The 21,893-nt window shown below is 45.9% G+C and overlaps 1 protein-coding gene across 1 annotated transcript in view; it reads left to right on the forward strand.

Annotated features, from left to right (window-relative positions):
* Positions 1–5,674: 5,674 nt before the first annotated feature.
* LOC137327469 (interferon-induced GTP-binding protein Mx3-like) overlaps positions 5,675–21,893 on the forward strand; it is a 28,183-nt gene continuing 11,964 nt past the window's right edge. Inside the window, exons 1-8 of the mRNA XM_067993322.1 lie at positions 5,675–5,885; positions 9,174–9,366; positions 11,863–12,000; positions 14,145–14,299; positions 17,066–17,204; positions 19,840–20,038; positions 21,377–21,455; positions 21,583–21,705. Of these exons, the coding sequence (XP_067849423.1) occupies positions 5,697–5,885; positions 9,174–9,366; positions 11,863–12,000; positions 14,145–14,299; positions 17,066–17,204; positions 19,840–20,038; positions 21,377–21,455; positions 21,583–21,705 (1,215 nt within the window). The 5' untranslated portion in view covers positions 5,675–5,696. The remainder of the gene's footprint in view (positions 5,886–9,173; positions 9,367–11,862; positions 12,001–14,144; positions 14,300–17,065; positions 17,205–19,839; positions 20,039–21,376; positions 21,456–21,582; positions 21,706–21,893) is intronic.

Below are 21,893 nucleotides of genomic sequence, written 5' to 3' on the forward strand. Positions count from 1 at the left end.
TCCGGAGCCCGGCTCCAACCCGCCCACTTCCGGGTTCCCCAGTGACGCGCTGACATGCGCGCACAGCCCCCGCATGTGGGACTCCCGCTGGCAATTAAAGCCGGCGGGATGCCACTTAAACTAATTAAGTAGGTACTTCAGGTCGTTTGCAGACCTGATTGACCTGATATTTTAGGAGGGGTGGGATTTTCAAGTCAACTGGGACTGTTTCCCGTACTGGGGGAAACACTCCCATTTGAAATGGACGTGTTGCAGCCATCAGCCTGTGGCAGCTGCAAAGGTCCATTTGACAGGTTGGGGGGGGAGACCCTCACTCATTTCAGGAGGCCACTCTGTCACTTTGGACAAAGTTTGCCCTCCACCACCCTCCTCCTAACAATAAAATTCACGAACTTGCACACTTACCCCGGAGTCCAGACACATGTACCTACCTTGTGGACCCCCTCAAACGTATATCTTCCGGATGGGGGCCGCCGTAGCTGCGGTCATGACCTCCTCGGAGGACGAACAGCATCACCAGCCTCGCGGGCCACGCCGTTCACCTCTGACACGTGGAGCTCCACAACACAGTGCTGTGACACATCCACCTGCACAGCAGGAGGGAGGGCAACCGCAGAGAGAGATGTGTCGCAGAGGGCACTACCCTCGCCACAGGGTCCACAGACCGAGGCTCAGCTTCCTGGACCTCTCTGAGCAGCAGTGCACACGGAGGCTCAGAGTCACTCGACATGTAGTCGTGGACATCTGCAGCCTCCTTCATGCCGAGCTGCTCCTGGCTGGCCCGAGCACCATCTTCTTACCTGTCGCTGTCAAAGTCACCACTGCCCTCAACAACTTCTCCTCCGCATCCTTCCAGGGTGCCACCGGGGACATCGCCGACGTCTCTCAGTCGTCTGCACAAAAGAGCCCTGCAAATACACCTACACCCACTCTGCAGTGACACAATGGGTGGCATCAGTTGTGGGTCTTCATAGTGATCCTCAGGAGAGGGCATTATTGCACAAACCAGACAAGATTCGCAAAGACGTGGCAGTAGTGACGCCAATATAATATGTAATGTGAGTTGGTCAGAAATTAAATATAAGTAAAAACCATGACAAACCCTCAAACACCCTTGTGCATCCCCATCATGCTCACGACACGTTTGCCTTACGCTGCCTACTGCACATATGTGATGCATGCCCTGTGGCTGCAGCACAGGTAGTGGCAGGTTGAGTGAGGCTGACTGTGAAAGAGATGCATGAGATGGTGAGTATGAGATAGAGCCATGAGATTGTATGAGGATTGGGTTGAGTGGTAGTGGCGGGATGAGTACTGGCGAGGTGAGTAAGTGCAGGTAAGATGAGGATGAGGTTTGAGTGGGTGTGAGGGGTGATGTGACAGAGTAGTGTTGGCAGTGCAGAAGGAGATGTGGGGTGGGGGCGGTGATGTGGCAGACGGAGTGTAGGGGAATGAGCAAGTGTACTCACTTCGGCTGACCTACTTATGTCATTGCAGCGCCTCCTGCACTGTATGCAGGTGCGCGATATGTTGGTGGTGCTGGTGACCTCCTCTGCCACCTCGAGCCAGGCCTTCTTGGTGGCAGAGGCAGGCCACTTCCTCCCACACACCGGGGAGAAGATCTCTGTCCTCCCCCTCCTCCTCACCCCATCCAATAAGACCTGGAGTGAGGCATCATTAAACCTGGGAGCAGCCTTCCCCCTGGGCTGCTCCATTCTGTAATTTTGTCTATTTTCTGCAGCATCAGTCAGTGGAGGACTGCCCCTTTAAATAGGGCTCCTCCAGCTGACAGCCTATGCGCAGTCCGCCCGCTGCGCAGCTTTCCAACGCGAAAGCCGGAAGCAAAGGTAAGTACCTTCAATCAAGCTGCGATTGCATGTGTAGCACCCCGATTTCACTGGGCGCATTACCCACGGGCCCAGTCGACCCCCCGCACAGTGAGAACCAGCTGCCCTCCTAATATTGAGTCCAACATGTTTCATGTATTTTATAATATAGCAGCGTTCAGCAGCTCACTGCTGATTGAAAAACTCCAGCTTGCAGACTAACTGATCTAACTGGTTACTCCACTCTTTAATTATTTGCTCTTGGAATTTTTTTTTTATTCGTTCATGGGATGTGGGCGTCGCTGGCGAGGCCGGCATTTATTGCCCATTCCTAATTGCCCTTGAGAAGGTGGTGGTGAGCCGCCTTCTTGAACCGCTGCAGTCCGTGTGGTGAAGGTTCTCACACAGTGCTGTTAGGAAGGGAGTTCCAGGATTTTGACCCAGCAATGATGAAGGAACAGCGATATATTTCCAAGTAGGGATGGTGTGTGACTTGGAGGGGAACGTGCAGGTGGTGTTGTTCCCATGTGCTTGCTGCCCTTGTCTTTCTAGGTGGTAGAGGTCGCGGGTTTGGGAGGTGCTGTCGAAAAAGCCTTGGCGAGTTGCTGCAGTGCATCCTGTGGATGGTACACACTGCAGCCACTGTGCGCCGGTGGTGAAGGGAGTGAATGTTTAGGGTGGTGGATGGGGTGCCAATCAAGTGGGCTGCTTTGTACTGGATGGTGTCGAGCTTCTTGAGTGTTGTTTGAACTGCACTCATCCAGACAAGTGGAGAGTATTCCATCACCCTCCTGACTTGTGCCTTGTAGATGGTGGAAAGGCTTTGGGGAGTCAGGAGGTGAGTCACTTGCCACAGAATACCCAGCCTCTGACCTGATTTTGTCGCCACAGTATTTATATGGCTGGTCCAGTTAAGTTTCTGGTCAATGGTGACCCCCAGGATGTTGATGGTGGGGGATTCGGCGATGGTCATGCTGTTGAATGTCAAGGGGAGATAGTTCGACTCTCTCTTGTTGGAGATGGTCATTGCCTGGCAATTGCCTGGCGCGAATGTTACTTGCCACTTATCTGTGGTGGAAGCAGATTCAATAGTAAGGGAATTTGATAAATACTTGAAGGGAAAAAAATTAGAGGGCTATGGGGAAAGAGCAGGGGAGAGGGACTAATTGGCTAGCTCTTTCGAAGAGCTGGCACAGGCATGATGGGCCGAGTGGCCTCCTCCTGTGCTGTACCTACTATGGTACTATGAAGCCATCCTCGCAATTTCCCATTAGATGGTCCCTGCACAGATGGTCTCAGGCGAGGGGCTAAATGTGTACTAGTCTGTGTGAAATGTTTAATGATGAACGTTTTGAAGCAAGAGTAAATTAAATTAATTCTCAGACATATCAATGTCTCTAGCTTTATGAATCTGTTAAAAGGATAAGGAAGAAATTTAACCCAACAGTTAGGGCCCACGTTTACAAATGTAAGAGGCCTAACGTCTATTTTAGGCAGATACCAGGGACGCCTGAAAAATGGCCCAACCCATTATTGGGTGGGACGTCTTTCAGGCATACATTAGGTGCGGGATGTTGGTCCCCGAAATTGGCCCTCGTTGCGCCCGTTTTGTGCCCAATTTCTACTTCATTAAGAGGCCAAATATCCATTAAGGGCAGTATTTATTTCAGTGTCATTGATCTATCCTTCCATCCTTTATCAGAGCAGTGGATGAATATTTGTGCTCATTCTATGATTCTATGATCAAGGTAAAGAATATCAGCAATTCGGAATGGAGCACTCTAAAATCTTGGTGAATTTAAAGACTTGACTCCATTGCAAGCTACAAAGGCCTAGTCTGAGTGAGGGGATGTCTACCATATCTGATGCAACATCTGTCCATATCCCTGCTGCCAGTAACACTGTAAAGGAGAAACTTGACTGGTGTGTTTGCAAAGCAACCAACCTGCCTCTCTCCATTAGACTGTTCTATCTTGGCTGTGTGACAAAAAGTAAGCATTTTTTGGTCTAGTTTTGGCTTGGTAATGCTTCCATTAGTTCAGATCGCAATACATAATGGTGCCAAAAATAACACAAGTGCAAAGCGCTGCGATGTGCCAGCCAGGAACCTCCGGCCATGAACCCGCCAGAGGAGGCGGAGTCAGGGAGAGTTTCCCTCATATAAATATGGTCAGCTGGCACCCACATACAGTGCCCGCCAGACGGGGAAGCCGTGAAATGCCAGGCCTCCCCCAGGAATTAGTCAAAGGAATTTTAAGGCTGATGTCAAGAAATTGTTGTTCACTCAAAGGGGGGTAATTGTGACTTTGGGGGTAAAGTGGGTGATATTAAATCAGCCGCCTGTTATACATCTCTCCCCAATTTTAATTTCTATTGACTTTGGGATAATGGGGAGAGATGTATAACGGGCGGCTAAATCGATGTCACCCTTTTTATATTATCACCCAAAGTCAAAATTACCCTCAAAGAGTGATCGATCTGTGGAATAAATTTCCAGATGGAGTCCGTCCATCCATTGTGTTCTGCCCTAGGGCAGATCCTAAGTCAAGTCACACACCTGAGATTCTTGAGCCACTTACTAGGGAAGAGTAGCTGAGGTAGTTTTTTTTTATTCGTTCATGGGATGTGGGCGTCGCTGGCGAGGCCGGCATTTATTGCCCATTCCTAATTGCCCTTGAGAAGGTGGTGGTGAGCCGCCTTCTTGAACCGCTGCAGTCCATGTGGTGACGGTTCTCCCACAGTGCTGTTAGGGTTTCCCTTTACCTTCCTCACAGTTCTTATTTTTGGAGTGTCGTCTGCTGGGAGAACTGCAACAAAGGCTAAAGAACCCCGCCTGCCCTTTATGATTGGGGGGGTGGGGGGGCACTCGTCCCTGTCGGACGCAAGGACCCCCGCTGGACATCAGTGTAATATTCAGAGTCGGCGCTCTGGTCTCCGCTCGCTGGGGATGTTTGGAGTGGGACCAAACCCAACTCAGATGTGGGAGTACTACCTCTGAGACAGTGCTCTACCCGTCCGAACGCGAGTGCCCAACTGGATCTCAACCCAGTATTTAGAGACCGTATTCTAGTCTCCATTCGCCGAGGCTTTCTGGAGTGGGGCTCAAACCCTTCACATTCTAACTCAGAGGTGGAAATGCTACCATTAAGCTAAAGGCTTGCTCCTCCAGATAGAGTAGTGGAGGCAAAAAACCTGGAATCATTTACCACATTATCATATTGAATCATATGGCAAAGAAGGAGGCCATTCGGCCCTTTGAGAAAGCTATCCAATTAGTCCCACTTCCCCGCTCCTTCCCCATAGCCCAGCAAATGTTTCCTTTCCTTTTCAAGTAAGTATCCAATTCCCCTTTGAGGGACATTGGGGAATTTTAGGATCTCTCTGGATGGATGAATTAAGATGGGCCAAATGGCCTTTCTCATCTGTTATTATCTCGTTGAGATAATGGTTTCTACATGAGCACTATAGAAAGGTAAGATGTTGGTGTTGGCATGCATATACAAGTCCTTCCCAGCAGGAGGCACTGGATAACAATGAGGAACTGGAGCACTGGATAACAATGAGGAACTGGAGCACTGGCTGCTTTTTTTAATCCTCCCCATCCAGGAGCAGCAAGGCCAATTGTACCACACCTACTGCCACCCTAACTGAGATCAGCTAACTCAGCACAGGTCTTCATTCAAATTTTGTTAAGTCCAGACCCGGCCCTATGACTTTTTTATCCAGTTTGATTTTGTTGAGTTACACAAAGTTTCTATGCTCCCCTGGGTCCAGATCCCATTTTCAGCTCCTCCTTGTTTCTCCGCCATCCCAACTAACCTTCATCTACATTTTTTTTGTGTAGCACTTTTTGCTTGGAGTCGATTTCCAATGAGAAGAAATCGGAAAAGAAGACACAAACGTTCATCCCGGCCCACAGGGCAGAGCAGGTGTCAGGACCTTGCAACCCTGCTACCCACCACACAAAGTTCTATGGAAACTCATAGTGCTATCAGACTGCTCCCAACTGTCGCTCAATTCCACCCACAACACTCTCCGAAAGCGGATATTCTGCAGAAGGTTAGTGATAAATCGCAGTCAGCTTATGCTTCCCTAGGTAAAGAAAGAAAGACTTGCATTTATATAGCACCTTTCACGATCTCAAGATATCCCAAAGCGCTTTACAGCCAATGAAGTACTTCTGTTCTGTTGCTATATAGGAAATGGGGCAGTCAATTTGAGCACCGCAACCTCCCAAAAACAGCAATGAAGTAAATGATCAGATCATCTACTTTAGATGTTGGTTTTGAGCTAAATATTGGCCAGGACACCGGGAGGACTCTCCTGCTCTTCTTCGAAGTAGTGCCAGGGGATCTTTTACGTCCATCTGAGGTAAAATAAACAGATGCCCAGTTGATGCAGCAACAAAGCTCATTGCCCTGTGGCAGTGCCCAACAGGCTCTGGTGAAATTACAGGGTTGGAGCGCTGAACAGCTTCCCTCAAGTGCATTGTGCTGATGCTGGCCAAATGAAAATTGAAAATTGAAAGGTTTTCACTTTGAAAGATCACTCAACAAGCTGATGAAGGCAGTCAGCCATTCCTAGCTTATCCGTCCAGACAACACCAACCGTCCCCATGACATTCAGCTGTTCCTTAAATGATTCCAGGATTTCTGTCTCCACGACCCTACCCAAAAGTTCACTCCATGTGTTCATTACTCTTTATATGATGAAGGAATTCCTCAAATCAGTCCCACTTTCGCGAGGTTGAATTTGTGCCTTTTCTCAAAGTGTCACATTTTAATTTAATGTGGCGTTTCCCGATTTATATTTTCTGCACTGTTTACTATTTTATATATTGCTCGGGAGTTCTGCTTTTCAGGGATGCATGGACCAGTTTTCTTCAGACTTTCCTCATAACTCAGTTCCCTGATGCTAGGCATGTCATGGGGCTCTTCTCTGCACTGTCTTCAGGACGGCCTCAGTGACGAAAGATGCATACAGTGTTCTGGGGGTGGTCTGACCAGAGCAGTCACTGTACAGTTTAAACGTGATCTCCTCTGATTTGTACTCTACTGTTTAATGGCTGCATAGTTCAGCACTCTATTTGTCTGTGGATTGCTGCTCTGCAGTATTTGGACATTTGTAAACAATTTTACAACACCAAGTTATAGTCCAGCAATTTTATTTTAAATTCACAAGCTTTCGGAGGCTACCTCCTTCCTCAGGTGAACGATGTGCCTCTTGCCCATCCCCAATTTTCTTTGCTCCACCATTAGCGGCCGTGCCTTCAGCTGCCAAGGCCTTGAACTCTGGAATTTCCTCCCTGAACCTCTCCTCCTCTTGACCTCTCTCTCCTTTTAAGTCGCTCCATAAAACTTACCTCTTTGGCCAAGTTTTTTGCTCACTTGTCCGAATATCTCTATGTGGCTTGGTGTCAAATCTTGTCTGATGACACTCCTGTGAAGGGCCTTGGGATGTTTACTACGTTGTTATATGTATCTGACTCAATCTGTAGGTCCTTGGTTGCCTCATCAGATTCAGATATCATTCCTAGTTTTGTACTATCTGAGAATTTGACCAGTTTGATTTGAACTTCTGAATCCAAGTCATTAATGAAAATTGAAAACTGCAGAGGTCCCAATGCTGATGCCTGAGATACTCCACTCAGCACTTCCCCCTAACCCTGACATGACTCCCCTGACAAGTATCCTCTGCTTTCTTCCCTTCAGACTATTCTTTTGTACATTCCCAGATTTTACCATAAATCCCCAATGCTTTAATCTTAAGTAGCAGCCTTTCATGCAGGACTTTGTCAAAGGCTTTTTGGAAGTGAGGTGCACCAAGTCATGAAATCAGAGAGTTTTACAGGACAGAAGGAGTCCGTTCCGGCCATTGGGCGTGTGCCAGGCTCTTTGAGGGAGCATGGACTTAATCAATGGGTTTTGTTTGTTTTGAGCTTCTTTTGTCAAAGACCTCAATCTCATTTAATGTCAAAGCCGTTAATCCGACTTCCGTTATCACAGAAGGCGTGTTGCTTGTGTTCCCCAGTCAATCCTTGTAGAAAGTAAGCCTGTAGTATATTAACTATTTTATATTAATCCTCGGTTTCAGCCCTATTAACATCTTTTAGGATTCTCACCTGTTTTCTAACTGCCTTCTTACTTTCCATTACTGAAACAATTTCTCACTGTTCTGTTTTTTTCTCCACAGCTATGTTTATTTTATATCCCTCTTTGCTCCTCTGAGCACCCTTTTTACGTGTTTCTGGATTTTCTTATATTCATCCCACTAATTCCACTACAGGATAGCTGGCGATCATTTCCCTTTGTTACACCACTCCCTTATTGCACTTCTGGTTACCGTGTTGATCTATTTAAAGTAAATGCTTGTTTAGTTGGTACGTTGCTATTCCTTGGGATCTAATTATCCTGCATGCTCAGCAGTATACCTTTAAAGGTATTCAATATGTCCTCCATTGTGGTGTTTTTTTAAAATAATCCCCCACAATCAATTTGTTTCAGCTCTGGCCTCATTTATTTGAAATTGGCCTTTTTAAAATAGTACACTTGGTTGTTGGTCCTCAGTACTGTTAAACCCCAAGTCATGCTGAGCTTGTTTGTTTTGTAATCGCTGTTATCCAAGGGTACGATTATATCTGTTCCCTTTATGTCAACTGAGGCTTTTACCATTGCCAAGTCTGTCATGCCTTTCCTGAGCACACAGGCCAGGAACATCTTAATTGTTGCTGCCCAATTTCAGGTAGTAAAGGGACAGGCAGGGTGGGAAATCAGCCAGGGAGCCGTTCCGCTGACTCCCTGTGGATCGCAGCCGCTTCTGGGAATTTCCGACAGAAATGACGATCCTTCCACCTGTGTCATTTAAATTTCAATTCTGATCGGCCCCTTTCCTTGTACTGTCCAGCAGGCAAACCACTACATTATGCCGCTGTGGGTGCCCAAAGTTTGTACAGCCATTCCTCCCCCTCTCCCAGAGAAAGGAGAAAGAAGGAAAGAAAGACTTGCATTTATATAGCGCCTTTCACGATCTCAGGTCGTGCTAAAGTGCTTTACAGCCAATTAAGTACTTTTGAAGTGTAGATACATACATATTTTTAACTTTTTAATTTCTTTAGCGAGAATTTTCTTAAATGAAAGAAAGACTTGCATTTATATAGCGCCTTTTATGACCTTAGGACGTCCCGAAGCGTCCCACACTCCGGGGGGTCATTTTGACTTTGTGCGATGGTGTAAGACGAGTGGTAACCAGTCGGCATATAAATGGTCAAAATATTAGGTTCCTACTCAAAAATATTTAAATTATCATTTTGGTGGTATTTGAAGGATTTTTTTTGGTGTCTGTTTTCAGACAATGGAGGCCACATTTTACACTGCCTATGAAGAGAAGATACGTCCTTGCATTGATCTCATCGACTCGCTGAGAAAGCTGGGTGTGGACAGGGATCTGGCTCTTCCGGCCATCGCAGTGATCGGAGACCAGAGTTCCGGGAAGAGCTCTGTCCTGGAGGCACTGTCCGGGGTGTCACTTCCCAGAGGGAGCGGTAAGACAGCGATTAACACTCTTTATCTATCAATCTATTCCTCTTTATGTCCACGTGTAATGAAATAACATTCGCTTTGTAAGTACTGAGGATTGGAGAGCACTGCACTGTTGGAGCTGCCATCCTTCAAATAATACATTTAAACTGAGGTCCCATTTACCTGTTCAGGTGGACATTAAAGGTGTAATGGGAAGACAGTAGGGTTGATATTCTGAAAAGATGCAGTCAAATGGATTGAAGAGGCCTTTTTCATCTGAACCTACCTCGTGATAAACTATGACCAGTTTATTTCTGAATGACTTCATACATGGAATGATACTATAGGATCACTAACGGGATATTGATAAATCAGAAGGAATCATAGCGAGTAATTTATCTAAAATCAAAACACAAAATTCTGGAAATGCAAAGCAGGTCATTCGGCAGCTAAGCATTAACCAGTCTTTACAGATAATGCTTCAGATAATTCCGGCATTTTCTGTTTTCATTTCAGATTTCGAGGATTGGCTTTTTTTTCTCTCATTACTTCTACATTATTCAACTCTTTTATTTCTCCACCACTGCCCCCCCTTCCCCCCTCCCCAAGCACATCCCTCCTCCCCCACTAGGGGGCTGAGAACATCTGCAGACCCACCCATCGCCCTCTTGGTAACTAGAACTTCAGTGAAAATTAATAATCTGCTCGTGTTCGATGGACCTGTTTCTATTGAACTTGAACCTTGACTTTTACGATGTCATATTGACTCCTTCCATGGGCCTAGGCGGCAGGGGGGGGAGGGTTGGTGGGGTGGGGGAGTGTTGGGGGGGTTGGGGGAGTGTTGGGGGGAAGGGGTCGGGGCGGGGAAGGGGAGTGTGTTTGACGTTTTCAAACACCGCCTGAAATTTCTATGATTATTTTTGTTAATGGACCACTCCTTCTTTCGAAAGAACGTGCCTTAGATCACTCGAGAGAACTCAGAAACAACGACCGTTCTTCCAGAGCCGGTCAGTTCTGCAATTTGACCGGTGAAAACAGATTACTTGGGCTTGAGCTTCAAAGTGTTCACTGGGATATTGCGCAGAATAACAGTGAAGTTATCGATAGACCAGCGACACATAACCGGGCAGGCTTGGACTTTGTGCTTTAGAGTTTTTGTCCGACAAGACTGTATTTTCTTTTAATTTGCTTTGTTTGAATTGTTAGATTAATAGAAGGAATAATGTTTCCATTTGAACCATATTGTGAAATTCCTATTTGAGATATAGACCTTTTGATGTTGTTTTGTTTGGTCTGGCAATCTCATATCCAAACACTCGCCTGAAAAAAAACACCTTCCCACCCCACTATCTCTTTTCACCTCTGTTTAATTTAACTTTATTTTTTGTGATGGTATCCCATTATCTCCTTTCTTTTTCATTTGGTTTCTTATGAGAAGGCGGCAGATCTCTGCCGATATCATCCTAATCTGAGGCCCCATCTGCCTGTCCCACCACTTCAGGTGATCATTAAGGATCCACTGGTACTATTCCCAAAAGAGCAGGAAGTGTTCTTGGTGTCTTAGGCATCATTCCTCCTTCAACCAACACCTCCAAGTGCAGATTAACCCATCTTTCATCTCACTCCTTATGGAACCTTGCTGTGCGCCAATGAATGCTGACACAGTGACAGTCACATGCTTTCAAGGAATTTCATTGTATGTGAAGCACTGTGAAACATTTCTGAGAGAGATGATCAGGTGCTATATCAATGCATTTCTTTCTTTCTTTAGATTTTGCACCCAGCCATTAGCAGGTGTACAAGAATTCCCTGGGAGGGCAATAGGAACAGGAGTAGGCCAATCAGCCCCTCGAACCTATTCCACCATTCATTTAGATCATGGCTGATCTGTATCTTAACTCTATTTACCTGCCTTGGTTCTGTATCCCTTAATACCCTGACCGAACAAAAATCTCTCAATCTCAGTTTTGAAATTTTCAATTGACCCCCAGCCTCAACAGCTTTGCGGGGGAGAGTTCCAGATTTCCACTCCCCTTTGTGTGATGAAGTGCTTCCTGACATCAACCTAGCTCTAATTTTAAGATTATGCCTAGCTCTAATTTTAAGATTATGCCCCCTTGTTCTGGATTCCCCCACCAGAGGAAATAGTTTCTCTCTATCTACCCTATCAATCCTTTAATCATCTTAAACGCCACAATTCGATCACCCCTCAGTGTTCTATACAAAGGATAAAAATGCCCTTTTGATCCTTCTTTCATCTCTCTAAGGAATCATCTGGCCTTAACTTGTAATTTCCCCACATCGGCATGGAAACTCACTGTGGCATATCAGAGGACCAACACACTGCCCCACCACAGTGCCCTGTGCTGTTGTGGACGCCAAACAGTTCATGGTCGGCAGCTACTGCCGTACTGAGACCCAAGCAGTTTTCCCTGGCTCATTTAAGTGTGATGCACCTACCTGGCAGTGGTTTGAAATCAATTTCAATAATTTCATCCTTTTAATTATTTCCATGGCAGGTATTGTTACAAGATGTCCTCTCGAACTGAAGCTGAAAAAAGCCAAAGAGGAGAATGCGTGGAAGGGCAAAATCATGTATGGATCTACAACACTGGACCTGACAGACCCGTCGGAAGTGGAGGAAGAAATTCGGAAAGGTTCTGTGAAACTGAACTTCACTTATTCCAGATATGCTTGGTTTTTGCTTCCCTTTGCACTGAATAGAAATTAATGGTATCATTTACAGATTAAAGAGGTAAAGTCTTCATTATCTTCATGAAATAAGTCCCTGACACGCCTTCGAAAGGTTACAGCACGGAAGGATATGCCTAGCGAAGACTTTTGGATTCCCTTTTATGTTAGCCGCCAGTCTATACTCATACTCTCTCTTTGCTCCTCTTAAATTCCTTTTTCACTTTTCCTCTGTACTTTCCATATTCAGCCTGGTTCTCACTTGTATTATCAACCTGACATCTGTCATATGCCCCCTTTTTCTGCTTCATCTCTCTATCTCTTTCATCATCTGGCTTTGGTGGCTTTGCCTTTTCCTCTCGTGGGAATGTCCCTGGACTGTAACCGAACCATCTGCTCTTTAAAGGCCTTCCATCGTTCGATTATACTTTTGCCTGACAACCTTTGATTCCAATTTACCCGGGTCAGATCCATTCTCAACCCACTGAAATTGGCCCTCCTCCAATTAAGTATTTTTACTCCAGATTTCTGCTTGTCCTTTTCCATAACTAATCTAAACCTTATGATACTATGATCGCTGTTCCCTAAATGTTCCCCCACTGACACTTGATCCTCTTGACCCACTTCATTCCCCAGAACCAGATTCCCCAGAACAGAAGAACAAAACGAGTTTCCCGCTCTGCTCAGAGGCTTCTTTGACCGGGTCGTCCCACGGCTGGGACCATGCGTCGGCCGCAGGGCGCGAGCGCGACCAGTCTCCAGGGAGTCCATCCCGGTAACTGAACCTCCCCCTTTGCACATTCCTCCCCCCCCATCCCCACTCTCCACAGCGCTCAAATTCCAATTGCTACCCGCCGGGCATTGCAACTAACACAACCGATAGGCAGCGCTGTTAAGGTCCATGGAGCTGCATTGACGGGTCCCCTGGGGACATCCCCATAAGTCCTTGCATTAATACATTGCTGGGTGATTGTCGACACAGTAGGGCCGGATGCCATTACTGGTGGTGGAGCCTCTGCTGGCCGCACATGTCGGAAAATCGTGGGCACGTGACCCGCAATTTTCTGTCCATGGACAGGAATCCGATTGCTGCTTACGCACATCCACCAGGATCTCTCCTCACCGTTAGTGGCCATTCCTAAAATCGGCCCTACACTGTGTAGGCTCACTCGTGAAGAATGAACCATTTGGACCAAGTACGAGAAGACTGCCAATGCCTGTGGAGCCATTTGCTAACGAGAATCGGTGGGGTGGAAATTGGGCCTCGTTGCGCCCATTTTCTGGATGGAAAACCTGGGGGGTGGGGGGGGCGAAAGGACCAATTTCAGGGCGCAACATCCCCATGCCCGATCTGCGCCTGCGTTCCGTGCTCTGCCATATTGGTTCAGGCGGCTTTGCAGGTGTTCAGGGCACCCGCCTGAAACGGGAGTTAGGCCCCTCGCCGAGATTGGTTGTCGATCAGCAGCCAGGCCTGCTCCACTTAGGATTCTTCAGCGGCCACCAACAAAATGTGAGTTAATGTTTCAAACATCAATCAGAAAACGTTGCTGTGGAAACAGGAGGAGCAGGACTGCTCCCCCCCCCCGACTCCACAGGACTCAGCGCGATCGGGACCCCACCCAATACCGCCCCAGCGCCCGCCCACTGCCTGTGCAGCGTCTCAACCGGAAGGCCCAAGACTGGAATTAATAACCCAGAGACTTCAGGAGAGGAGGGTAGAGGAATGGGGAGGTAGCGGGGGGCGGGGGTAAACTTCCCTTCATACACCCGATGATTATTTAAATCATACCGAAACATATCATGACACCAGCTGGGCTAGACATTATTGCAATCCAAATGGTGCATCATTCTTCATATTCTTCCCCACCCCAAAGAAAAATAAGTTTTGGAAACCACTTTTTCATGAAGACAATGCTTATTGAATATAGATGTAGTTCACGTGTTGTTTGAACTGTGTAAGAACACTGGGAATGTGGTAGCAATGTATTACATTTATACCCTTGTTTAAAAATACATTAGGTTGACTTTTGTGATATCTATCATTTTCTTAGTCACTGTGCATGACCGTTGTATGTTACCCTGTCACTGACCAAGCATCATATCTCTCCAGCCCAGAACGTAATGGCAGGTGCAGGAGTAGGAATCAGTCATGACTTAATCAGTCTCCAAATTGAATCCAGCTATGTTCCTGATCTAACGCTCATAGATCTACCAGGGATCGCCAGAGTAGCTGTCGGTAACCAGCCAGTGGATATCGGAGATCAGGTATGTAAATTGGCTCCCCATTGCCTGCAGTAAGTGCTCCCGTGTCAGATACGGCACAGTTTAGATGCAGAGTGTGACTATTCCAATGGCCTCTTGGCCGGCCTCCCATCTTTCACCCTCCATAAACTTGAACTCATCCAAATCTCTGCTGCCCGTACCCTAACTCGCACCAAGTGTCCGTTCACCCATCACCCCTATGCTCGTTGACCTACATTGGCCCCTGGTCCGCCAACGCCTCAAATTTAAAATTCTCATCCTTGTGTTGAAATCCTTCCATGGCCTCCCCTTTCCCGATCTACGGAACCTCCTCCAATTCTGGCCTCTTGTGCATCCCGACTTCCTTCACCCCAATACTGGTGGACGTGCCTTCAGCTGTCCGGGCCCTAAGCTCCAAAATTCCCTCCCGAAACCTCTCCACCTCTCTCTCCTCGTTTAAGGCACTCCTTAAAATCTACCTCTTTAACCAAACTTTTGGTCACCTGTCCGAACATCTCCTTCTTTGGCTCAGTGACTTTGTCTGATAATCGCTCCTGTGAAGCGCCTTGGGATGTTTTACCATGTTAAAGGTGCTATATAAATGCAAGTTGTTGTTGTTGAGTAAAGCTCACGCTACATTGTCCCAACAATCCACATTCACCCTAACCTCAATAGACCAGCCCTTTTGGCAAGTGTGGGAATTTTTGCATTTCCCATTTTCATGGCCTCTGTCAGTAAGATGTCTCCTTTCTCAATAAATCATTCCTCTTGTGCCTATGTTCAAATTGTTTATATAACTGGAAAACAAAAGAAGCAAAGTTTTCGATTGGCAAATTAAATTGATTTCTTTCAGAAAATAATATTTTGGGATCCATTATATGAGTAATTTGAGTCCTGACCTGTGTAAGTGGAGCAGGCTTGGGAGGAACAGGTGCCTTTGGACTTATGGTTTCCAAAGCACTCCACCACTGGGGTTTTCCTCACCTCATGTCTGGGTCTGTTGTAGACGAACTGCAATTCCTTTGTTCCCGATTAACTCCTGGTTTATCACTTCTCTCTTGAATATAAGTGTAATAATTGTCACCCTCCAATTCTTGGGCACAATTTCCATTTCCACTTGTTTAGAAAATCATAGTTAACGCCTCTGCTATCTCCTTCCCAGCTTCCTCAATGTTCTGAGACTCATACTATCTTGGCCAGGTAGCTATTCTACTTTTAGTCCTATTAACTTTTTTTAATTACAGTTTCCTTTTGATTATCTATCTCTAATTGTGGCTCGTCTCAGGTAAACCCTATGGTCGTACTTTTATCTTTAAAAACGGAGACAAAATACTTATGAAGTGTCACCGCCATTCCTTCACTCTCAATTACAAGATGGCCTCCTTCAACAGGAAGTGACCCCAACCCTTCCTAAACAATCATTTCCCTCCGTCTTAGCCTTCGTAAAGTCTCTTTTTGCTCCCAAGGTTCCTGTCTCTTAGCCGAATGCTGCCATTTCATTTGGTGACGTCATGGTGATCACCAAAAAGCCGGTGTGAACTGCACCACTAGCCGCATCCACTGCTCCATGCACTACACACCCCATCACCCACAAACCAATAAACTCTTTCCATCAGTCCTCAACTCTTCCAATCAGATGCTTCCTCCCGCCCTTACACATTACCACTGTTTCAAGCCGCCCACCCACAACTCACAGGCCACACACACTGGCAGCTATTCAACCATGACAGGCACATCACCCAGGAACACGCCTCGCTTTCTTGCAGGAGAAGGTGGCGCGTATCAAGAGGCAGCAAGTGGCAGTGGCATTTAGCCCTTTGAGCCTGTTCCCCCATTCAGTGAGATCATGGTGGACCTGTGACCTAACTCCATATACCCGCCTTAGCCCCATATCCCTTAATACCCTTGGTTCACAGAAATCTATCAATCTCAGATTTAACATTCACAAGTGAGCCAGCATCAACTGCCGTCTGAAGAAGAGCGTTCCAAACTTCTCCCACCCTTTGCGTGTAGAAGCATTTCCTAACTTCACTCCTGCACGTCCTGGCTCTAAATGTTAGGCTATCTCCCCACGTCCTAGCATTGAAGTCTAGGAGATCTCCAAAAACAGTTACAAATGTCTCGGCAGCCAGAGGCAATAATCCAGCCACTAAACTGTAAATCCTGCATGGTCCCTTTAAATAGCGCCGGTGGGGGGGTCCTCCAGGCACTCTAAGACACGTTCAGATGGTGGGGGTTAAGACTGTGCGTTGAGTTGAGTGTTAAGTCCCAAAATGGTGTCCATCACTTTAAATCAGCATTGCACATTGATTGAAGCCATTTTCTCCCTACTTTACATGATTCCAGCGTTTCTTATCTACGCCTGCGCTAACTCCTATACCAAGACGGCGTCTGGCGCATGTCGCGCAGGAAATGTGCGTGCGCATCCAAGACGCCATCTTGGTTGTTGGAGAGGCCGTGTCGCGCCAAAACAACGGGCGCTACAAAGCCCAATTTAACGCCCCAAGTCATTTAATGCTGACCATTGGCCACAGTGTTATGGAATAAATATATTGGACAACTCACTCTCACTTTGTTTCATGTGTTGGATGTCTTTCACTTGTCTGACAAATCATTTCATGTGGTAGTTAATTACAGACAGTGAACGTTAAAGAGAAAAGCACCTTGTAAAAATAGTTGTTGAGGTGTTCTTCATCACGGAATTACTTCTTATGAATTCTTTAGCCCCTCATCCTGTTTGGGTTTCTTTCAAACTGACTTTGCAGCCATGTGATCTGTGTTTTATTTCAGATTAAGAGACTCATTAAGTCATTTATTCAGAGACAAGAAACAATTAGCCTTGTGGTTGTGCCTTGCAATGTTGACATAGCAACCACAGAAGCTCTGAAAATGGCCCAGGAAGTGGACCCTTCTGGAGAGAGAACTCTGGGTAATTACACTTAAAAATGTCCTTTTGACTGCTTTTCCCTGTGATTGCTAAAACAAAAACATTAATGAACTCCTTCACATTTTGGCAGCATGAAGAAGGAACTAGACAGGTTCTTGTCAACAAATGGAATTCAGGCTTATGAGAAGTGTCCCAAGGGAATGCTGTGGATCGGTGGGCCGATGGTCTTCTCCTGCCTCAAACTGTTGTTTTGTTTCTATGTTACACCTTTTTTTTGTGTCACTATATTAGTATATGCTGCACAATATTCAGCATAAGTAGCACGTACATCATAGGGATGTCTACAGATCAGAAGTCTCCCCGCAATGGTTGATGAAACATTATGGCCTTGAAAATTATGCTGTGCCAATTTTAATGTGCAAACTAAAAAGCAACTTCACTCATTAAGCATTTGCATGCTGATATCAGATAGTGCAGGTGTGATAGTATAATGGCTATGGTTAATGGATTAGTGACCCAGAGTTTGTGAGCTTAAACCTCACCGTGGCTAATTCCGACATTGAATTCACTAAATCAGGTAATTTGTAGATTGACACCTGAAAAAGTATCACCATGAAATCTTCTGCTTTTCAAAGTAAAAACCCAGATGGTTCACTCTTGTTCTTCAGGGAAAGGAGCCCCCCCTCTCCGACCTGACCCACACGTGACTCCAGTCCAACAGTTGATTCTTACCGCTGTCTGAAGTGGCCGAACAAGCTATTTATTAAAAATAATCGCTATCAGGGATTCATGAAGAAGGCCCACCACCTTCTCAGGGCAACTAGTGATGGCCAAAACAAAAAGCCAAAGTCACCCAAATCCCCAAGAGCAAATAAACAAGCATACCTTCCCTTCTCTCCAGAAATTAAATCATTTGTCTTTTGAAGTCGTTTATTCTTTGCCCTTCAAAGGACTTGCCTGGTAACATAACTTATTCCACAAGTTTCTTATTTCCACCAATTTTCTCTACCCATTCTCTTCCCTTCCCTCCTTCCTTGGTGGTATATTATTCACCACTAACTGGTTCCATTTCACAGATGTCATTCTCTTTTTCCAACAAGATAGATCTGTACTTGGGGCAACAACCCACTTTTCCACTGGTGTCACAGTCAAATTTCTGTTCATAGAAACAAAAGTCTTGCATCCAGTGCATTTCCGTCAGACTTCAGACATCAAAGTGTCAAAAGTATTTTAAAGGAAAGAAAGCCAGTCACTTCCTGCTGGTTTTTCTAACCTTGATAACCTGACCATCTCCCCAAGAGCAGGAGCTGGAGTTACCAATGGACAGAAACCCATACCTATTTAGACCAATTCCCCCACAGGGAGTACCTGGAGAGTGGTCTTAAAGGGACAGCTCAGATTAAAATGTAGCTCTATCACAGTAGCTGATCATCACAACCATGTTCCAGATCCCAGACTAGTTGTGAGCGATACAGCTAGTTATCGGCAATTTTTAAGTGTGGAATTTCTTGCATATGTTCATTACAACGGGATATTTTCCAAATCACAAATGGCAAGCATGGAAAAATACGTGATTAAAATTTAAATGAACAAGTTAATGGTGTTGTTCACGGACAAAATCAATTGGATAAAAAAGATTAGTTTAAAAATTTTTTGCAGTGTAGTGTATTGGTGTTTGTAAAGTTGAAATGGCAGGAATCTGACTCGATGGGCCGAATGGCCTCCTTCCGTGCTGTAATCTTTCTTTCGATGTTTTGATGGCGGACTCCAAAGATCATTTGCCGAGTGATTGGTTCACTTTGAAACAACTACAGTGCTGAGGCATGCTTCTGTGAAAATGTGAGCATTTTATATCCCTTGGGGACAGTTACATTCTCTGCAGAATTCTAGCGTATATTTTTTAAATAAAGACAAAGTATAGCATGTGGCATTTTAACAGACGGCTAGTTAATTGCTTTCCCATATTGCTGTGGCGTTAATGATGGGAAATATGTCACACGACATTTCTCCTCCCGTCACTGTGACATTTGAATGTGCGCACAGATTTGGACAGATGTATTCAAAATTTGCCACTTGCTCCTGACGGAAAATCCCGGAAGTGGCGGCAGGCCTAGGGGAACCAGAGGAATGGCCGATTATCTACTCCAGGTACACCCAGAGTTGGACAGACACGGAGCAGAAGATTTATGTTTGCGGAAAGCAGTGAATGGTAGCCTGAAATCTGTCTACAAAATTTAAAGTTTTGCATCTACACCTTAAAAGAGTGGAGGTTGCAAATTTACCCTCCCGGTACTCAATGGGAGCATTTATTGGGAATTCAAGCGCAGAGGTCTATGCAGGATTTTCTGTTCGTTTCATTTTGATGGATGGAAAACCCATGCAGTTATTGCTTTCCCATATTGAAGTTTTGGTCTCCTTACCCAAGGCAGGATATACTGTCCATCGAGACGGTGCAACAAAGGTTCACTGGATTGATTCCTGGGATGAGAGGGTGGTCCTATGCGGAGAGATTGAGTAGAATGGGCCTATACTCTCTGTAGTTTAATAGAATGAGAGGTGATCTCATTGAAACATATAAGATTCTTGGTGGGGGGAGGGGAATCTTCAGGCTTGAAAGAAAATAAGAAGAGACTGTCATGCAGCACAATGACGCTGTTTTCTCACCAATAAAATGCAGGTATTTTAACCAAACCTGACCTGGTTGACAAAGGAACAGAAGGCGGTGTGGTAGACATTATACAGAATCTAGTGGTGGAGCTGAAGAAAGGTTACATGATTGTCAAGTGCCGCGGCCAACAAGAGATTAATGACCAACTGACATTGAGTGAAGCACTAGAGAAAGAGAGAAAGTTTTTTGAAGACCATGAGGACTATAGGTAAAACCAACAACAACGAAGAGTTTCTGTCATAAATATCTTTCATTAAAGCAGTTCTTCTCCATCTACCTTCCTTCCTTTTCTCTCTTTCCCTCACTTACTCTCTTCCTTTGGCCTTCCTTTGCTTTCTTTCTTCCTAGCTTCCACCCTGTTCCTTCTTTCCAATTTGTGGGAGCGCCATCACCTCCAAGATCCCCTCCATCCATTCTATCATGTTGTAGCGTCAATATTTTGGTATGTGGCAAGTATCATTCGTGCCAGACAAGTGCCAGGCAATGACCATCTCCAACAAGAGAGAGTCTAACCACCTCCCCTTGGCATTCAACGGCATTACCATCACCGAATCCCAGCATCAACCATCCTGGGGGTCACCATTGACCAGAAACTTAACTGGACCAGCCACATAAATATTGTGGCTACAAGAGCAGGTCAGAGGCTGGGTATTCTGTGGCGAGTGACTCACCTCCTGACTCCCCAAAGCCTTTCCACCATCTATAATGCACAAGTCAGGAGTGTGATGGAATACTCTCCACTTGTCTGGATGAGTGCAGCTCCAACAATACTCAAGAAGCTCGACACCATCCAGGACAAAGCAGCCCGCTTGATTGGTAACCCATCGACCACCCTAAACATTCACTCCCTTCACCAGTGGTGCACCGTGGTTGCAGTGTGTACCATCTACAGGATGCACTCGCTATGGCTTCTTCGACAGCACCTCCCAAACCCCGCGACCTCTACCACCTAGAAGGACAAGTGCAGCAGGCACATGAGAACTACACCACCTGCACGTTTCCCTCCAAGTCACAAACCATCCCGACTTGGAAATTTATCGCCGTTCCTTCATCGTGGCTGAGTCAAAATCCTGGAACTCCCTACCTAACAGCGCTGTGGGAGAACCTTCACCACATGGACTGCAGCGGTTCAAGGTGGCGGCTCACCACCACCTTCTCAAGGGCAATTAGAGATGGGCAATGAATGCTGGCCTCGCCAGCGACGCCCACATCCCATGAACGAATTTTTAAAAAATGACCTACCTAACACCACTGTGGGAGCACCATCACCACACGGACTGCAGAATGAAACTCACCACCACCCCCCTCAGGGCAACTAGGGATGGGCAATAAACGTGGCCTTGCCAGCATCACCCACACCCCGAGAACAAATTTTTAAATATTCTTTGCCTCATATGGATAATATACATTGTTAGCGTTCTTCGTTAATAGAACCCATATAAAATAACCTTTCTGCAGCTCTGTTCTTGAGATGGCATCCCAAACAGATCGATAGAAAATCCCTGCTGAATGACTAATATGGTTGTGCAATTTCTTTGCTCCTTAGACCTCTTTTGGATGATAAGAAGGCCACGATTCCATGCTTGGCTGAAAAACTTACAATAGAACTCGTTGAGCACATCACAGTAAGTTTTTGCGAAGTACTTTCTGGTTCAACCATAGCCACAGTTCCAGAGGTTGTATCAGTTACTTTAACATGAGCTTTTACTGAGTATTGCTTTTCGACCGTAATCATCCTCTTGCTTTTTTAAGGAATCATTGCCCAAATTAGAAAAGGAGATTGAAAAGAAACTGTGTACAACAGCCAAAGAATTGGAAAGATATGGTGAGGGAGTTCCAGACACAGACAGTGAGAAAGTAACTTTTATGGTTCAGGTTAGTATCGCATCTTATAAATCGTACATGTGGCTGAAAATCAGAAGGCCATCCGGGAGCACACCCCCACTGTAACTCCGGGGGGCGGGACGGGGGGGGTGGAGAGTGGGCCCTAAAATAATCCAGAACACGGACACGTAAAGTGCGAGGTAAACCATCAAGGATTCCATAGCGCCTTATAAGGGGCA

The sequence above is a fragment of the Heptranchias perlo genome, chromosome 11 (assembly GCF_035084215.1).
Source record: "Heptranchias perlo isolate sHepPer1 chromosome 11, sHepPer1.hap1, whole genome shotgun sequence".
Taxonomy (NCBI): domain Eukaryota; kingdom Metazoa; phylum Chordata; class Chondrichthyes; order Hexanchiformes; family Hexanchidae; genus Heptranchias; species Heptranchias perlo.